Source organism: Mustela erminea, chromosome 2 (assembly GCF_009829155.1).
Source record: "Mustela erminea isolate mMusErm1 chromosome 2, mMusErm1.Pri, whole genome shotgun sequence".
Taxonomy (NCBI): domain Eukaryota; kingdom Metazoa; phylum Chordata; class Mammalia; order Carnivora; family Mustelidae; genus Mustela; species Mustela erminea.
In genome coordinates this window covers 5,128,539-5,147,641 of record NC_045615.1, presented here as the reverse complement: position 1 = coordinate 5,147,641, position 19,103 = coordinate 5,128,539, and the positions used below count along the sequence as shown (strand labels likewise).

The following is a 19,103-nucleotide window of genomic DNA, read 5'->3' as shown; positions in this document are numbered from 1 at the left end:
AAGAAGTCCGAATGGCCTAAGAAATGGAAAGTGAAAAACCAGAACTCATTCTTGGGGGCCAAAGCCTCAACCTCCCCGGGGAATTTATGCTCTGTTGAGAAGTAATGTCCAGTGGCTGAAGTGCGGAGGGAGGTGATCCACTCTGCAGAAGGGAGGGCCAGAGAGAAGGTGATGAGCTGCTGAGGACAGAGCTAGTGGATTTAAGTGGAAAATTTGAAATCACTTCCCAGTCCCAAAAGCCTATGAAGCATAGCATATAGAACATATTTCTAATGGTGTTGATTTAAGAAAAAATTGGGAAATTCATTCTTACTGAATTTGACATAAAGTTAGGAGGTTTTAAAACCATGACAGCAGATTTGAACAACTGTCCAAAAATGTTTATATTAAAGATTAGATTTTATAATAAAGATATATTAAAGATTAGATTTATATTAAAGATTAGATTAGGGGCGCCTGGGTGTCTCAGTGGGATGAGCGTCTGGCTTGGATCATGATCCCAGGGTCCTAGGATTGAGCCCCACATCCTGATCCCTGCTCAGCGGGAAGCCTGCTTCCCTCTCCCTCTATCTGCTGCTTCTCCTGCTTGTGCTCTCTCCCTCTCTCTCTGGCATATAAATAAATAAAATATTTTTTTAAAAGATTAGATTTAAAGAAAATAAATGAAAGTCACATTTTTATTTTTATACTTTTTAAACAGACACAGTATAAAGTAGTCACCATAGCTTTCTAAGTTTTTTTTTTTTTTATGTCCATACAAATTCAATGTAAGCAATGTGAGATTGCTAACATATTTAGTGCGGTGTTGGAATGAACTAATAGAAATACAATAACTCATCTTTAGAACAATGATAAGAACATCCACTCCACAGAACTGCTGTGTGGATTAAACAGGATACTCATGCAAAACATCTAGCACAGTAACTAGCCACAGAAATGTTGATTCATTCCATTGCTTGACCTCTCCCCCGTCTAAAGTCTAAAATCACAGCAGCTACTGCTTGTACTGTTCTTCTCTTCCTCGTGACACCTCTTAGCTGTTGGGCTTTTATTATTTAACTTTTGCATAGTACTTTGAGTTTCACGGACATGGGTTTTATCCGTTTAGCTATTTTTTTTTTTAAAGTGATTGGTTATATGGATATGCAATTTATAGTTTTTTCTCCTGGTGTAAAATTTGCATTCAGCACAAAATCCTGTTACATTCTGCGTTCAGACAAAGGCACGCACTTGCATAATCCAAACTCTGAGATCTGGAACAATACCTTCACCCCAGAAAGTGCACTGGTGCCGACGCCCAGTCATTCCCCAACTTGCCCCCTCTGAGAAGACCACTGTTCTGATTTTCTGTCCATCACAGATGAGTTTGCCTGCTCTTGAGTTTTATATAAACGGAGTTATACAGTATGTTCCCTCCCCTGGCATCAGTACACCATTTTTGAGATTCATTCACATTGTGTGTAACGGTAGCTGGTCTTTTTATTGTGCTCTGGTGTTTTCCAAGCCCTTTGGAGGCAGGGACCGTGCCGTAACTACTTATACCCCCATCCCCTGGCCCATGGCCCTTGTACAGAACTGTGCACATTGTAAGTGTTCTGCTGACATTTGGTGATTCAATGGATGAATGAACATATGAGTTATTTAATCAATCAACAAGCCATTTAGACACAATCAAGTTTTACTCTTCTATCCCAGACAGTCTCTTATGTGCTCAACTTACCAAACAGCAGTGTTTCGTGTCCCGGGGTGAGCAGCCTCCCTGCTTTACTGTAGGAATCCAGGGATCCGCCCATTTGCAATCGCACTGCAGTGTTTGCTGCATTCATTCGCGCAGCATCGAGATGCTGGCGAGAAAGTGAACTGCTGTCCTGGATGGGCTCCAGCAGGGCTGTGAGACAGAGCCAACCTCAGTGCTTTGTCTCCTGCAGGTAGAAATGCTTATCCTCTATCTTTGCAAACTGTAAACCTCACATTTCTCCACCTGATTTATTAAATCACCGGAAAGGTCAGCAGAGAGAGCCAGGTGCCGCATGGGATGTTTCCGTGGCTGGTTAGTACCCAAACCACAGCAGCGCCGTGCATTCCCCTGTAGCTATGGCTGAACAAACAGGGTTAGTACTGTGGGATTCTGCCGGAGATAGCTATGACCTGCCTGAAATGACTACCAATTAAGCCCTTCAACGTTGCCAGCATATCCTCTTACCTCTGTGTCCGGTGACTGTGATTAAGGGCAAGACACCGTGGAGCAGGCCGCAGGGGAGGAAATACATTACCTTCGCTAGTTCTGTGGAGCAAGCATTTAGGGTTTGATCCTATCACCATCATTTCTGCTTGGACAGCAGCAAGTTCCTGTCATTTTGACTATTGCACGTGTTTTGAATACAAACCTGCTTTTCATCCTTAAGCTATTCAAATGACATTGCTTTCCTGCTGCCATATAAATTTTATATAGCTGCATAGCACACTTTATGATGCATTACTTCACAACGTGATGCTATGAAATGAGGCACATTTTGTCACAATGGGGCAAGTTTTCTTTCAAATATATTGTCCAGAAGATGGGGAGATTCATGAATGGTAATTCCTATGGTGAGCATAACAGATAAAGAAATAAACTGGTGACAAGAAACAGAAGAAATCTATGTGTGGCTTCCCCAAACTAGACATTTTGTTGATTTTATTCATGTTTCTCTTTAAAAAGCTTAAGATCTATAGAAAGCATGATACACTCCAGTAAGAGATTAAGTGCCAGCATTTTTTTCTTATTCTTTATAGCAATATTTGAAGTCACTTTATCAAACAAACCCTATTTATAAGGGCAGAAAATGAAAGGATTTTAAATAGAAAAAAGGCACAAGTCACAACATGGTCATATTAAGGAGCTTAGATCAGTGGAGTGGTATTATATAGCTCATTAATCCCAGGAGAGGTGTTCTGTAAACCGATGTTTACAGCAGTGCCGAAGAGGGGACATCACCAGTTATGGGTCCACTGGTAGCCTCCGGTTTGTTTTACGTGGGAACACTTAAGAAATCTACAATAATCATAGATGATTGCCATCACGAGCTGTCCCAAGGAAACGTTCTCTTTAACAGTCTTCCTGGTGTCAATCAGTTCAGATTGGTGTCCTGAAAACACGAGAGGTTTACGACATGCACACACTGCAGATTGTGGCACGCGATTATCAAATTCCACGGAGACATATGGAAGCAGCAAATGCTGCGGGCTGCAGTGTGTGTTACGAGTAGAGCACTATTCAGGCTGGAAGCTGATCGAGCTTCGGTCTGAAGGAACTGTGTGAGTTGGCAAATTATCTAACCTCTCTGGGCCTCAGCTGTTTGCTGAAGAACGACCACGATCTCAGGGGGATTTGGTAACTATTAAATTGGTATATATCAAAGGCCTGTCCTAGGGTCGGGGTCCTGCATGTTTGCCTGTGTTGATTTCCTTCTTCCCTCCTGGCTTCCAAAGGATGCTGACATTGGTGTGCCTACATGATGGTGAGGTGGCTGGGACCCCACTGCTATTCTGTACCAGGACTATTCCCATAGCTTCTGGTGGCAGGAGAATTTTGCTCACTTGCCCCACCTGCCCCCCAGACTGTTGCTTTTCTGAGACCTGCCTCCTAAGAATTTCAGTCTAAATTTCAGACTGTGCTTTTCAAAACAAATGCCATTACAGAACTTCCTGTTGTCCCAGAGTTTTAGTGTAATGCAATCAAAAGTGACCAGGTCCTGCCCACCCGGAGCTATCTGAGTCTATTGGCCCTGGAGAAGCAACATTTTCTCAGTGGTTCTAAGAGTTATATTTTATGAGCTCTGTGGCAACAGGAATATATTTTACTTTTTAACTAAATTACCTCAAACAGTTTTTGAGGGGATTATGGATAGAATTCTATTAATGAGTTTAGTCCACATACTTCTACATTTGCTTTTAAAATAACTTGTATCTTCTAAGAGTGTGTTTTATTGGCAGCCCTCAACCCATTTCATGTTGTGGAGAATATGCTTAAAGGAAAATAAATGCTCAAGCGTGTATCAAGACCCAAAAGCCTTCTTCTGAAGAAATAACAACACCGTTCCAAACAACACTAATGCAGAAACATTGGTAGGGGAAGGAAAAGTCAAGATCCTTTTTTCTAAATAGATTTTCTAAAGCTGCTGCTTTTACCTTTGCTTTGACACAGAGCAAACACCACATGGGCCCTCAGAGCAAAATGCTGGGAAGAGGATTTTAAAAGGAGGATGACTGGACAGAATATTTAAAAAGAGGCAGGCGCCTCGCTGAGGAAGGCTGAAAGTAGGCTAACCAAAACCCAGACACAGGCTGGGTTCAGGAACCCCCAGAAAGCAGGCTGTAGTGGAGACTGAGGTGGCTATGCCAGGAGCTATTTAAAAAAGGCTTGAGATCTACATTCAGAAATACCACTGTTGTGTCCTTCTCCTGACTCCCTGTTCACCAGGTCTCAGCCAGGGCAAGGGCTGCCCCTCTCCACTCCAGTGCACCTCTCTTGTCAGCCACCCAAAGGATGGCAGCAGGTGCCCCACAGGTTTCTTCCCTACAAGGCATTCCAGGGGCACTGAAGCATCCATCATCCATCGGCTGCCTCCTTGCTCTTGGGGCAGCATTTGTCCTCCGCAGTCAAAGGCTTCAGCCAGGAGCTTTGGCAAAAAAGCTGATGGACTTAAGATCTCAGAGAGTGACCTGAAACTCAGAGGGAAGGGCGCTGGCAGAAAGAAAATGAATTCATGAATACCTAAGAGTGTGGTGTCTGTAGGCAGCCTCACACACAGTGCGTGTGACACAGTGTGGCTTCTGTGGGGCACAGTAAAACAAATCCATTCTGCCACTTTTCAGCCACTCTGGGTAATTAGGACCAGGCAAAACTATGATGTATCTAGGTTCTTTCCCTCACCCCCTCCCTCTCCCCAGAGAAGCTTTTCCCACTGTTGGATCACCTATGAATGTGAAGGCCAAGGACTGTGGGCTATAGAAAGTCATCAGAATAAGGGCCCTAACATATCTGTTAGAGCCAAGCCAAACCCCAGAGACAGTAACGGCTCAGCCTTTAAATCCTAGAATGATTGATGTGGATGGACCTCTTGGTAGATTAAACTACAAACGTTCATGTTTCTAAAGTTGTATTATTTGAGAGTAGGTTGTTTAGAAGCCCCATGCAAGGTCTCTAATGCAGTCTTTCTCTCTACCACCAAGGGCATGGGGTATCAGAAACGCAGGTTTTTTTTTTTTTTTTGAGCTGCAAAGAACCCCAAAGGTTAAGTCTCATCCCACACTCTTGGCAGGCGAGGAGCGCAGTACTTGCGGGAGCAACTGTGTGGTACGGGCTCCAAGCACTTCACCGTCTCAGCCTCACGGGGAAAGTGGCGGCGGCGTTTCTGTTGGAAAACTGTTAGCATGGTTTCCCTTAGTTTGCTATTAAAAAAATTAGTAAGTTGTACGTCAAAGGCTCCCCTCAAACAAATTAAGCAGAAACTAAGTGCTTGTGTAGAAAAATCTTAGTTATCCCGTGGAAATCTCTGCAATCCCCCCTGGAAGCCAGGACTCCCTAGAAATGTTCTGCAAACCTCAGGATGCTATCAATGTGCATCAGGGCGTGCACAGTTTCGGGTATCGGGTGCTTCCTAAACAAAATCCATGGATGTCTGACTGTATCTGTAATCTAATTATTAGAGTGAACCGGGTGGAAGAATCACGCGGCTATTCGCTGTCCGCTCCAGAAAGAGAAGTCTCTCGGATCTGAGTTCTCCTCCCGGGAGACCGCCCTCGGCGCTCTCCGGGCTGGCAGCAGCAGCTTCCCTCAGACAACCGGCCACCTGCCTGGCTTGTGGAAATCATCAGGTTGGACGCTACAAGAGGTCAGAAGATGGAAAGGGGCTTTTACTGTGTCGGAGTTGGTGGAGTCCAAGCAGGGATTTAGTTGGATGAAGACGACACAGGCAGCGTGGATCAGTCTGGAGGACCCGGCTGCAGAGCTCGAGGCTGCCTTTGCAAGGCGGTTCCCACCCCCGACCCTCCCCGGGTTAGTTTCAAACTCATTCTCGGCTCTCCCGCTCACCCCCACCTACATGCCTCAACATGCTAAAAACACCCGCGGCTTCATTCTCCAGAAATAAATGGTAAAATCTAGGAACACTGAAAGGCTTATAATAACTGCTCTAAGGGTTAGAAATGCAAAAACCAACCCCTGCAGTGCCGCAGTTTCGTGTGTGTTTGAGTGCGCAGAAGCAGCTCATTAAAGAAAAAAGAAAAATCACTAGAAAAAAGGTGCCAGGAACACTTAAAGAAAGTGCCAGAAACAGCTACAACGAAATATAAAACTTTGCTCCCATACAGGCCTTATACACGCAAGCTTAAACTTTTCACTTTAATCTCGAAAGCCCTAGAGGCACTGCCTTGGCACCTTAAACCCCCAACGGGGATGCTGGCAGAGGCCCCGGGTGGGGAAGGGGCGAGTTTGGGGGGAGAGTGTCTCCGAGGTACTAGGGATACAGAAATCTAAGGTGCCAGTGGGGAGTGAGAAGAACCTATTATTGGGGACACGGCGTCCGCGTGGTACTGGGTCAAGGGAGTAGCTATGATGTGGGGGGAAGGGCTGGGGAAGGAAATGAGTGAGGGGTAAGGGGTCGCAGGGAAAAATCCGGGCCTCGGGGACAAGCGGAAAGGAGGAGCGCAGCAGCACCGAAGCTGCTCGTCTCTCGCCCCCGCCTTCCCTTTTGCGCAGAATCCTCCCCTTGGCTGCAGCAGCGCGCTGCCCCCACTGGCCCGGCGCGCCGTGATCGATCGCAGGCTGCGTCAGAATGCTCCCCGCGTATAAATAGGGGTGGCAGGACCGCGCCGAGCCGCACACAGCCATCCACCTTCCCCTCTCCCTCTCTCCCTCGTTCTTCTCTCTCTGTAGGCCCCCATCTCCGCCGCGAGCCAGAGGGGCTCGGACCGCCACCATGAGTTCCTTCAGCTACGATCCGTACTACTCGACCTCCTACAAGCGGCGCTACGTGGAGACGCCCCGGGTGCACATCTCCAGCGTGCGCAGCGGCTACAGCACCGCGCGCTCCGCTTACTCCAGCTACTCCGCGCCGGTCTCCTCCTCGCTGTCTGTGCGCCGAAGCTACTCCTCCAGCTCCAGCTCCTTGATGCCCAGTCTCGAGAACCTCGACCTGAGCCAGGTAGCCGCCATCAGCAACGACCTTAAGTCGATCCGCACCCAGGAGAAGGCGCAGCTGCAGGACCTCAACGACCGCTTCGCCAGCTTCATCGAGCGCGTGCACGAGCTGGAGCAGCAGAACAAGGTGCTGGAAGCCGAGCTGCTGGTGCTGCGCCAGAAGCACTCCGAGCCCTCCCGCTTCCGGGCGCTGTACGAGCAGGAGATCCGCGACCTGCGCCTGGCGGCGGAAGACGCCACCAACGAGAAGCAGGCGCTCCAGGGCGAGCGCGAAGGGCTGGAGGAGACTTTGCGCAACCTGCAGGCGCGCTATGAAGAGGAGGTGCTGAGCCGCGAGGACGCCGAGGGCCGCCTGATGGAGGCGCGCAAAGGAGCCGACGAGGCCGCTCTCGCCCGCGCCGAGCTCGAAAAACGCATCGACAGCCTGATGGACGAAATCGCCTTTCTGAAGAAAGTGCACGAAGAGGAGATCGCCGAGCTGCAGGCTCAGATCCAGTACGCTCAGATCTCCGTGGAGATGGACGTGTCCTCCAAGCCCGACCTCTCCGCCGCGCTCAAGGACATCCGTGCTCAGTACGAGAAGCTGGCTGCCAAGAACATGCAGAACGCCGAAGAGTGGTTCAAGAGCCGCTTCACCGTGCTGACCGAGAGCGCCGCCAAGAACACCGACGCGGTGCGCGCAGCCAAGGACGAGGTGTCCGAGAGCCGCCGTCTGCTCAAGGCCAAGACCCTGGAGATAGAAGCATGTCGGGGCATGAACGAAGCGCTGGAGAAGCAGTTGCAGGAGCTGGAGGACAAGCAGAACGCCGATATCAGTGCTATGCAGGTAGGGCACCCCGCAAAACACAGTGGGGGGCAGGGAGGGAGCTGCTGGAGCAAGTTGTGGGGGTGGAGTGGGGGAGGGTGGAGAGCTGAGGGCGCGCCCAGAAAGTGGAGACGGGAGATGGAGCATCCGCATGCAGGCTATTAGGGAGTGGAACTTGGCTCCTCCGAGACGGGGTGGGAGGGGTGGGGCACTTGGAGGGCGGGGGTGGGGGCGCCACTGCAGACTGAGGGGACGTGCTTGGTGCAGCAGAATCTAGATCCGCATTAAAGCTGCCCAGCCCTGCAGTGGTGGGGTGGGGTGGGGTGGGGTGAGGTGGGGTGTGGTGGGTGAAGGGGTGGGAACTGGGCGTTGCCCCTGGCCTGCCTCCCTAATGTCCTTTATTAAGAAGTCCTTTTGCAGTACAGATTGGACCATCTGCTTAATTAATACAGCAGAGAGGTTCTGAAGGATAAAACCTGTGACCCAGCAGACTCAAGACTAGTTTTATCAACCACTCCTTGCCCTTAGGTAGACAGGAATGCAGTCAAAATTGTAGCAGATGATGATGATGTTTGCAAGATGACATTTCTTTTTAAGACTCTCCATTTTCTGGGGAGGAGAAAAAAGAATAACACAATTACATAGAAAATATTTTGGTACAATTACTGCTATATTTTAGTCTAAAAAGTTATATAGGTACATACAAAATATTTTAGATACAATTATTACTATTTTTTTAATCTAGCTACTTCCTATTCTTGTAAATGGAGTAATTTCTTGCCCGTGACTTGGATAAAGTTAACTAATGACTATGAAACAAAGTTTTTTGTAATCAATTAAAAATTTTTGCAGGTATTTTATGATTATTAGACTGTATAAATTCAAAGAAAAAATTTCTTCTATCCATTTTTATTAACTTTTTTTTGTTTAAAGCTGGTTTTTTTTTTTTTTTTTTTTTTTGTAATGCAAAGAAGGAGAGGTTAAAAAAGAGAAGGCTGTTGCTTTAGGGGAGATTTTATCCCAGGGGTGCTCTTTGGTGTTAAGTTGGTTAGGCCTTTGCAGCTGTATTACAGTTATGGTTGGATTTTTTCCCCCTGTCCTCCAATAGGACACAATCAACAAATTAGAAAATGAACTGAGAACCACAAAGAGTGAAATGGCACGATACCTTAAAGAATACCAAGACCTCCTCAACGTGAAGATGGCTTTGGACATTGAGATTGCAGCTTATAGGTAAGGACAGAGTGGGTGGTAGGAGTTATTCAGGCTTAGGAAGAAAATCAGCTTTTATTTATATTGAGTCTGAAACCTTGAAGAATAGTCCTTTGAAATAATTGTTCGCTTTTTGGCTTTTTCTAAGAAGGCAAACATTTTTTAGAATGTTGAGAAGGTATTTAGACAAATGCAGAAGATCTGACTCTGTGTCGCAAAGCGTCATATTCTTAGTTTCTCATTACATTTTAAATCAAATAGGGCTATTTTAAGTTTGTTTTTCTGTCTTTTTGTTTTTGTTTTCCTGGTGCCAGGCACAATATCCCCAGTCATGAAGTTTTGATAATTCCCAGCCCTGTTCTGGCTCTCCTTTTTCCTTTAGGGGTGGCATTAGGGAAGGAGTATGAGTGGTGGGCTCAAAGCAGACAAATTGTTCAACACACTTCCTGTGTTTCTCATTAATCCCATCCTCCCCTGCCTTCCCAGGAAACTCTTGGAAGGTGAGGAGACCCGACTCAGTTTCACCAGCGTTGGAAGCATAACCAGCGGCTACTCCCAGAGCTCTCAGGTCTTTGGCCGATCTGCCTATGGTGGGTTACAGACCAGCTCCTACTTGATGTCTGCCCGCTCCTTCCCGTCTTACTACACCAGCCACGTCCAGGAGGAGCAGATCGAGGTGGAGGAGACCATCGAGGCTGCGAAGGCCGAGGAAGCCAAGGACGAACCCCCCTCTGAAGGAGAAGCCGAGGAGGAGGAGAAGGAGAAGGAAGAGGCTGCTGAAGAGGAAGGAGCTGAAGAGGAAGAAGGTATGGTAAAAAGGAAATTCCTACAAGGTCAAGTGCAGTCAGGGCATGGGTGTTTGTTAGTTAGGAGATGGCTAAGAGAAGCCTTGCTTGTGCCAAGGAACTTTTCTTCATAGATGACTTTAGAATCTTAATTGATACCTTTAGTTACTCCACAAGCCTTTCATAAGTGCCCAGTTTCTCAAATTGGCTGTCCCCTCTGCTTAGCTTGGTAGCTTTTTGAAGATAACATTTCAAAAATATTCTCTTCTTGCTGTCTTTTTATTCTTATTATTAAACTTAAAAAAAATGCATTTGTCCCAGCAGTTGGGTGACCTTAAGAACAAAAATAGTTTATTTTTTGTTTTTTTTTTTTTAAATAATTGTTTGCTTTTTGGCTTTCTTCTGAGAGAGCATTGAATTCAGTGGCCGGCATCATCAGTTGAATGAGTGTTGGGGAATGGAGCCGAGAAGGTTGGGGGGAGCTTTCTGACAGTTGGAGTTCCACACAAACCTTAGCAGAAATGTTTGGAATGACTTGCCCTGGATTTGGAGCTTGCACGTTTTCTTTTTATGTCAAAGCTGCCAAGGAAGAATCCGAAGAGGCCAAGGAGGAGGAGGAAGGAGGTGAAGGAGAAGGAGAAGAAACCAAAGAAGCCGAGGAGGAGGAGAAAAAAGACGAAGGTGCTAGGGAGGAGCAAGCAACTAAGAAGAAAGATTGAGCCCCTCTGTCCTTAAGCCTTCCCGGAAGAATTCTCCCGAAATCAGGTCAACCCCATCACCAACCAACCAGATGAGTTGCAGATACTATATGAATTAAGAAGTCAACATATGTATAATTCAGAGATGACTTAGGTTGGACATTCAGTGTTGTGCTATGACTTTCCTCCTTATGCAGAGCATCTGTCTGCTTGCAGAGTGGCTTCCTGGCTTGCTGCCAGCCTGTGCATGGTCCATGCTTATGAGTTCAGGATCTATGGCAATGTGAATAATTCAGATGTTTACAATAAAAAAAATGAATAAACGAATTCACTAATGTTAATGTTAAACTTCATGGTACACATAGTCCTTTGAACCTTTGGTGGTTAGAAATTAAAGACCTCGAATCATGTGCAATAAATGGTAAATAAAGTTACACTGAATGACATTTCTTGCTGTGGTTGTTGACTTAATTAAAATATCTTAAAGTACCAATAGAAGCCAACTGGACTGTCGACCTCCAAATTTTAAGTCCCCAGTTTTAACAATTACAATGGATTTTTCCCCCCTAATTGGTAATTCTGAGGGATACCTTTAGGTCATGACCAGTCATGAAATCTCTCCCCTCCAAAATTTCGCTGATAATAAACTTGAGTAAATGGGAGACTCTGGGATTCTTCTTTTATTAGCAATATATTCTGTCCCATACAAGGTACTATGTAATGTTGGAAATGGCTTTCTTGGAGGCAGTGGTGTAATATGAAAAATACACCTTTTGTGGTAAATAGGTGACCTAGTAATGCAATGTGGCCAGAATATGAATCCCACCCGTCTGTTACTATAAGCACATTATTTTAATATAGTCCAAATACCATGGGCAGAAGTGGATATCCAAGCAATTGATATAATTAGAAGGAATATCTTTCTTCCATGTGTAATTTCGGATGGAGGGAGTGAGAATATCAAAGATGATTTGCCCTTGCAAACATCATGTTGCCTGCAATCCTGAGCTCATGTCGGTGTGTTAGTAGCTTGATTCTGTTGCCTCAAGTAAATGACATTTAATGCTACCCACTTTAAACTTTTTTAAAAACTACAGATAACAGATAATGAAATTGTTACCAGTCAGTAAAGGGAGGAGATTATATACCTGTATGTTGCATTGTTCTGCATGTCTTTATTGGGAAATATTTGGATTTCAGTGATAGCTCTAACTGGTTGGACATTGCATCAGCTACACACCCCATTCATCCTCTCTGTTCACTGTAAAGTCATGAAAGCTCTTGCACTTGCACTTGATGTGGAATGTAGAAGAAATTACTGATTATCTGCTGTTCTGCCTTTGTTCTTACATAATTGCTTTGTCAGCTAATTTCGTTCAACCTTTGTTCTTTAGACAACTTTCAAAAAAGTCGGCAAATTTAACCTGAAAGTAGAGTGGTCTCCCATTTAAGTTTATCTGATTCTTCGTACTACCTATTTCTAGTTAAATATATGTCACCACACAAATAGGTAAAGTCATTTATTTATCATGATGCTGTGAGTTTGAACTATGAAGATTCTTAGTATATTGGCTTCTGTAAAGATGAGTCTCCTCAGAAACCAAGCTTTTCACGTTTATGTTCATTAAATATGGGATGCTACATCTGAGAAGTCTAAGATACGAATTACATGTAAAAAAAGAAAAAGTAACTTTAGCCAAATGGAAATGGTTGGTTTCAGAATTACTTGAAGTGACAACACTGTACCATATTCTATCCTGTGTGCCATAATAAAATACTAAAAAAAAAAACCCTAAACTAAATGGATTTGAAGTCTTTAAAAACATTTCCTTACATTTGGGACCTAGCTCGGTAGCTCTGTCTCTTCTGCCTCCCCCACATCTCCAGTTCTGTGTTTCAGTATCCCCTCTCCCAGTTGACGACAGCATTCCCTAGTCAGCCAATTCTGCAAACCGGAGACTGGACAGGCATGACCTCATGCTTCCCATTTCCTCTCCTCAGTTCCTCTGGTTTAATCTAACCAAGTTTTACTGATTTTATTGCCTATATATCTTGAATCTATCCATCCACACTTCTCCATTTACCCTGACACCACCCTAGGAACCTTCCAGTGTCTGTCTACGAGTGTCTTCCTTTGATCAGCACACTACAGTAAACCATCCTTTAAAAAAGACATTTTGATTATGTCATCCCTTTGACTAAAACCCTCCGATAGTTTCCCATTTTTAAAAAGATTATTTATTTATTTATTAGAGAGGGCACAAGCAGAAGCAGGGAGAGCAGCAGGCAGAGGGAGACAGAAGCAGGCTCCCCGCTAAGCAAGGAGCCTGATGGACACGGGACTTCGTCCCAGGACCCTGATATCATGACCTGAGCTGAAGGCAGATGCTCAATTGACTGAACCACCCAGGCACCCCAGTTTCCCATTTCTTTTAAGATAAAAATCAGAATCTTTAAACTCATCTTGAAGGACTGCATTGACCTGAGCCCAAGCTCCTTCTCTGATCTCATCTTCTCTGTATCCTTACTCTGTATTCCTTACTTCCCATTATTCAGTCACCCCGGCCCTCTGTTTTTTCACCTGTTACAAGAGTTTTGCTGATTTTTCCATCTGAAGCGCTCTTCTTTCCTTCCCTCATTCTTGCCCAGCTGAAGTTCAGTTGCCATTCCCTTGGGAAGCCTTTCCTTCCTGGGCTAAATTCCTCTACTAAATGCGTTCTTAAGACCATGTAGACTTTGCAGACATTTACACACTTGTAATCAGCATCTGTGTCCAGGATCGTTTGATAAATGTCTGCATTCCCTGCTAGAGTTTGATCTTCCGAAGCATGGTAATCAGACTCCCTGCCACCATTTCATCCCAAGCATCTAGCATTGTTTCTACCATAGTAGAACCCAAAGAAATAGTGAATTGATAACTTCTTGACAGATGAGAATGCCTAGAAAACCAAGAGTATTCCTTTAATCAGTCCCAGTTCCAACACCTTGCAATCCAAGAATTTATTCTGGATTCTAGTGTTCTTATTTTGAAACCGTGGCCATATATCCCCATCCCCACCCCAACCCCAGCCTCAACTGTTTTAGCTGCATATAGGTTCAATGGTTGATGTGTCAGATCCTTTCTAGATTTGTGATTCAAAATTCCTGAAAAACATGTGGAAGTTTAGGCTAAATGGGAAATATACATAGAATTATGATTTCCACACTAAAATCCATCACTTAAAGGGAATTGCCAACTTAGTGTAAAGGTTCATTCCTAGCATGAAGCTGGTAAGTAGTCAATTTGATTACTTCCTTTTCCCCACATGGAGCTTCTGATGCTGTCAGAATAGTCACTGTGTCCCAGGCACTGATCTAAAGGCATTATATGTATTAACTCATCAATTCCTTTCTTATGTCAATATTCTCAGTCCTATGATTATCATGCCCATTATACAGATGAGAAACAACAATTAGGTAAGCTGACCAAGGTCACACAGCTAGTTTGTGGAAGGGCTGGGATTCAGCCTCAGCTCTAAAGTCCATGCTCTTAACCAGTACATCACGCTGCCTTTCCTTGGCAGTCAGGTTGAGATGCATCTTTGTGGAATCAGAGCAGATCTTCACAGGTGTGTGTTGTGACAGTGGTGGCCAGGGAATTTGCACACAATTATTGGAATTCTCACGGTGCAATTCTTGTACCAGTAAAGGGGCAGTGTCCCATTGTTGTTCCTTAGGATGCTCAAGCTTTTCTTTAATTTCTTTGATTATTTATGTCCATATCTTAATTCCTCTGCTTAACTGTAAGCTGTTGGAAGGCAGGAATTGGGTTTTATAAACAGAGATCAGTTTGAAGTTTATTTTTAACAATCATCAACTTTCAGGGATGTTGGTTCTCGGGGTGTTGTTATTCTATTTGGTTATAGCTTTCTAGTTTTGTTCATATTTCATTGGCTCTATTGCTTTTTCTCTTTCTGTTCTTCCTCTTCTTCATCCTCCTTCCTCTTTCTTCTTTCATGTCTTCTTCTTGTAAGCTATTCTAAGTCATTTTGGAAAGTGGATAAATGTTGACTAAATAAATAAATGTCTTGATTTCCTTCTACAACATCCAACAAAGTGCTTTGCATTTAGTGGGCATCTGAATAAATACTTCTAGAATGGCAAAGGTTTAATGTGTATAAGAACTTTCCATAAATATGGCCAGGATGAAGAATTTCTTCTTTCTTTCTTTTTTTTTTTAATATTTTATTTATTTATTTGACAGTGAGAGATCACAAGTAGGCAGAGAGGCGGGCAGAGAGAGAGGAAGGGAAGCAGGCTACCGGCTGAGCAGAAAGCCCGATGTGGGGCTTGATCCCAGGACCCTGAGATCATGACCTGAACTGAAGGCAGCGGCTTAACCCACTGAGCCACCCACGCGCCCCTCTTCTTTCTTTCTTGGAAACAGAGTGTGAGATACCAGAATTGGTTCAGCCTCGGTTCATGTTTGAAAGGGGGTTCCATTGGACAATTCCGAGTATTTTCCTCTTTGGAAAATGTCCAGCAGATTGGAGCACAGTGAATTACACAGACTATGCATGGGGCCCATTTTCAGTTACGGTCTTCTAGAAAATTCCCAGTGAAGGTCTTATATGAGAGCTAGAAAGTCAAAAGGTAAAGCATCATGAGTAAAGAAAATTTCAGCAGCCCAAGACCATAACTATTGGTAGCCTTTTAATCCTACTTCAATGTAGATAATTATTTGTAGGGAGGGTTTAAAAAACATAACAACAGTATTCAAACAAGCTTAAATGGAAAAAATCATATTTCCTCCATTCAAACACCATTGTTTTCATTGATATATTCTTCTTTAGTCCTTGCTTCTAATTATGCATATTTAGACATAGCATGTCCATTCATTTCACTCATATTAATCATGTGACAGGCAGTGTTCTAAGTACAAGGAGTACGACAGACAATATCCCTGCTTTCAGGGACTGTGGTGGGGTATGTGTGTGCAAAAATGGACAATAAACAAGTAAATTAGTTAATAGGGTGACACTGGATTTGGACCAGGCAGGCAATGATCTGGGGAAAGACTGTTCCAGTTAGGGGGAACAGCAAGTGCAAAATCTTGGCTTGAACCCAGAAAAATGCCTTCAGCTCATTGCTGAGCACTATGAATGGACAAGAGAGTAAAACAGGATGGAAAGTAAAAAAGCAAAGGCCAGATTATATAGGGGCTTATAGACCAAGGAGTCTCAGTTTTATTCCTTGTGCAACAAGAACATTCTGAAGGGGTTAAGCAGGGGAAGGTGGTGTGATCTGATTGCTACTTCATGAGGACCACTTTGACTCCTGCAGAGAGAATGGATTTTAGGAAAGCAAGAATCAAAGTAGAGTGACTAACTAGATGGCCATTTTAGTCCAGATGAGAGAAGGTGGTGTGATGTCCCAGCAGAAGGTGCAGTAGGAGACATAGCATGATGTGGAATGATTTAGGAAGTTCTTACGGTAATATTTTATTGACAGAGTGAATGCATGGAGAGGGAAAGTAGTAAGCGGTATCTTATTTTCGATAAGTATATAATATTCATCAAATTAATATGCAGTAAGTATTAGCTATAATATTCATCAAATTAATATGCAGTAAGTATTAGCTATGGATTTCTGTGTAGCAAATCACTCCAAAACTTAGTGGCTTAAAACAATGCCAACCTCCCATTATTTCTTAGTCTTTGCAGATCAGGAGTTTGGGAGTTTGCTCCGTTGGGGTGTTCTGACTTTGGATCTCCAGTGCGGTTGCAGCCAGATGTTGGCTGAGGTTACTGTTATCTGCAGGTTTAACTAGGCCTGCAGAATCTACTCCAAGGTGGTTCACTGACTTGGCTTGCAATTTCTGTTCCACGTGGGGCTCTCCATAGGAGCTTACAATATGGCAGCTGGCCTCCCCCAAAGCAAGGATTCCTGGAAACCAAGGTAGAAGTTGCACTGTCTTTATGACTTAGTCTTCAAAGTCACACACCATCATTTCCACTGTATTCTTTTGGTCACAGAAACCAGCCTTTCTGATTCAGTGGGAGAAAGAACTACAAAATGGCATACACATACATCAAGAGGTGAAGATCATGGGAGGTCACCACAAGATAGTGGGCATGTGATGATTTCTTTCATGAATAATCATCTATCCAGCTTCAAATATTCTTCTTTTTCTCATCAGAGTTCTTAATCCATCAGTTGTGCCAACTTAAGTTTAAAAATATGTTCATGAAAAGTATAGGCAGCTTGGCAATGAATATCTTTATCAATAGATTTCTTCACAGTTGCCCTTCTATGTAAGTATTTCTTTAGTAATTCCCCTAGGGGGATTATGTGTTAAAAGGGTATTATGCACATCCAAATAGCTCCTCATATGTATCCCCATATTATTTTTCTATAAAGCTTGATCGTTATACTTTAAAGCCTTAGCTTTCCTGTATGAATTCATTTGAAATGAAATATGTATTATTTTAGTTAATTAGGAAAAATATGGTAGCAACTAACAGGTGACCTATGGTATATTGTGACAGGAAAATAAAACTGTTTCTTGCTTTGTGAGGTGGTCAAACCTATCTCAGTTGACCTCAGATTCTTTTTTTTTTTTTTTAATACCTGAGATTCTGATATAGGACACACAGAATTTTAAATGAAACACTTCTAATAAACAAAAGTTATGTTGATCTCAGCTAGTCTTAAATATGAAGTGGCTTTAGAAAAAACCTCAGAGGCTGTGGATGAGACTCAGGTTTCTTGTAGCTATTAAAGACATTTTCATTTGTGTATCGATGGCCATTGATCCCTTAGCTCTTAGCTAAATGCCTCTCTCTTAATCTATAGCTACCCACATCTGTATAATTTCATAGAGACTACAGGCCATTTCCTGATAGGACCACTAAAAAGTAAACAAAGAAACAAAAGAAAAGAAAACAAAACCCTAGCAGGATGCTTCCCTGCAGCAAAACTAACATTCCTTTGTTACTTCGTATCTCCCCTATTACTAAAGACAGAAACCCTATATTAAAACTCTGAGTTTCACCTAATCATCTCTTGTTTGAGAGGGAGGAATGATCTGCTCATTCTGAGCTGTTAATGTATTTCTAATTATTTAGTCCCTGGAAAATCCCACCTTTCTACTGCAGAGGTTAAAACACACAGGCATCCATGCTCACACCCACTGGAGAGAACCTCTGGCTTTCTCCTTCTTCTCCCCCACCTAGGCACACTCCCGGGAGCCTATGTGTGAAAGAGAATCTTAAGTGTAAGCCACCAATCGTTCACACAGTTTAAGACAGAAGAATTGGTGTCAGACATGTGAAATCAGAGGGCGATTTTGAGGCGAGAATAAAATGCGTCACCTTCCCCAGACACAGATTTGTGTTGGTTCCGGGGACTGGCCGGGTTCTGAAGACGCCGAGTCCTGGGGATGCTGGGAGTGCGGGAATGTGTGTGCAGCCGCCAACCGGCCTTAGTGACTTTAGTGACTTAGTCGCAGCACTTGAGAAAGATAAAGGAGCCAGAGACACCTTGTTCTCTATTCCCCCCTGTAACTTCTTGTCTGTCCCCAATGCCTTCCGGTCTCATGGAAGGGTGGAAATTAGAAAATGGCCAGGGTGCCTCGGGAGAGAGCTGTAGCCATCCAGAACTCGGCCGAAGTCTCCAGAAACGAGGAGTGGAGGCTGACTGCGGCTTCTCCAGCACTGCGGCACGTTTCCCGGGGTGACACACAGCTCTTCAACAAAGCCCACCCCTCCCACCCCCTGTCACGCAAAGCAATCCACTCCTGGTATTTCTCGGGGGGAGGGGTGTTATTTGGGCACTCACCCCTGAGTTTGTTATTCTGAGACGGGGTGAGGCAGGCGTCTCTCAGTTCAAGTCGCAGAAGCCAGGAGCCTCTGCGGCCCTGCACCGCCCCCTGCACCTCCTCCCTGCCCGCCTGTGAAACAACACTTTGCTCAAACTCAGGGATCGTTTAAGCAAGATGAGTAGAACCGTCCTTTCGCCCAACGGTAGGGCGTCCTTGCTGAGGACCTGAAGGTCTAATTGTAGATTCAGAATCTTTCCTTCCCGTCTGCCCGGGACCAGCAAGACTCTCTCCCGACACCCCGGCCCCGCGCTGTGGCAGAAGGAAGTCGGCGAGGCGGGATCCGGGAGCCTGCGCCGGGACCTTCTGTGTTTCTAGACAGAACGGAGCGCATTTGATGGTGTTTTAGAATTACACCGAAAACATGTAGCGTTCTCATACTTCTAAAAGTAATTTGAACAATACACCTCCGTGACCTGTTAGAATCTAATGAGCTGAGATGAAAGTCTTTGAAAAATCAAAATGTTCTCTAAAAAGGCCAAATGTCACTTTTTTTTTTTTTTTTTTTTTTAAACCCTCACTCACTGTAAGCCGCCGGGTCCCCTCAGCGCCACCCGACTCT

At 44.4% G+C, this 19,103-nt stretch overlaps 1 protein-coding gene across 1 annotated transcript; it reads left to right on the top strand.

Annotated features, from left to right (window-relative positions):
* Positions 1-6,843: 6,843 nt before the first annotated feature.
* NEFL (neurofilament light) lies at positions 6,844-12,471 on the top strand. Its single transcript, XM_032332191.1, has 4 exons — positions 6,844-8,009; positions 9,097-9,221; positions 9,687-10,006; positions 10,565-12,471. The coding sequence occupies exons 1-4, from the start codon at positions 6,963-6,965 to the stop codon at positions 10,702-10,704; spliced, it is 1,632 nt and encodes a 543-aa protein (XP_032188082.1). The 5' UTR covers positions 6,844-6,962; the 3' UTR covers positions 10,705-12,471.
* Positions 12,472-19,103: the final 6,632 nt, after the last annotated feature.

Excerpts from the sequence above, each read along its gene's own strand:
- NEFL (XM_032332191.1), top strand. The coding sequence starts at position 6,963 with ATGAGTTCCTTCAGCTACGATCCGTACTACTCGACCTCCTACAAGCGG. Across the intron at positions 8,010-9,096 it reads CCGATATCAGTGCTATGCAG|GACACAATCAACAAATTAGA; the intron begins GTAGGGCACCCC and ends GTCCTCCAATAG. Across the intron at positions 9,222-9,686 it reads ATTGAGATTGCAGCTTATAG|GAAACTCTTGGAAGGTGAGG; the intron begins GTAAGGACAGAG and ends CTGCCTTCCCAG.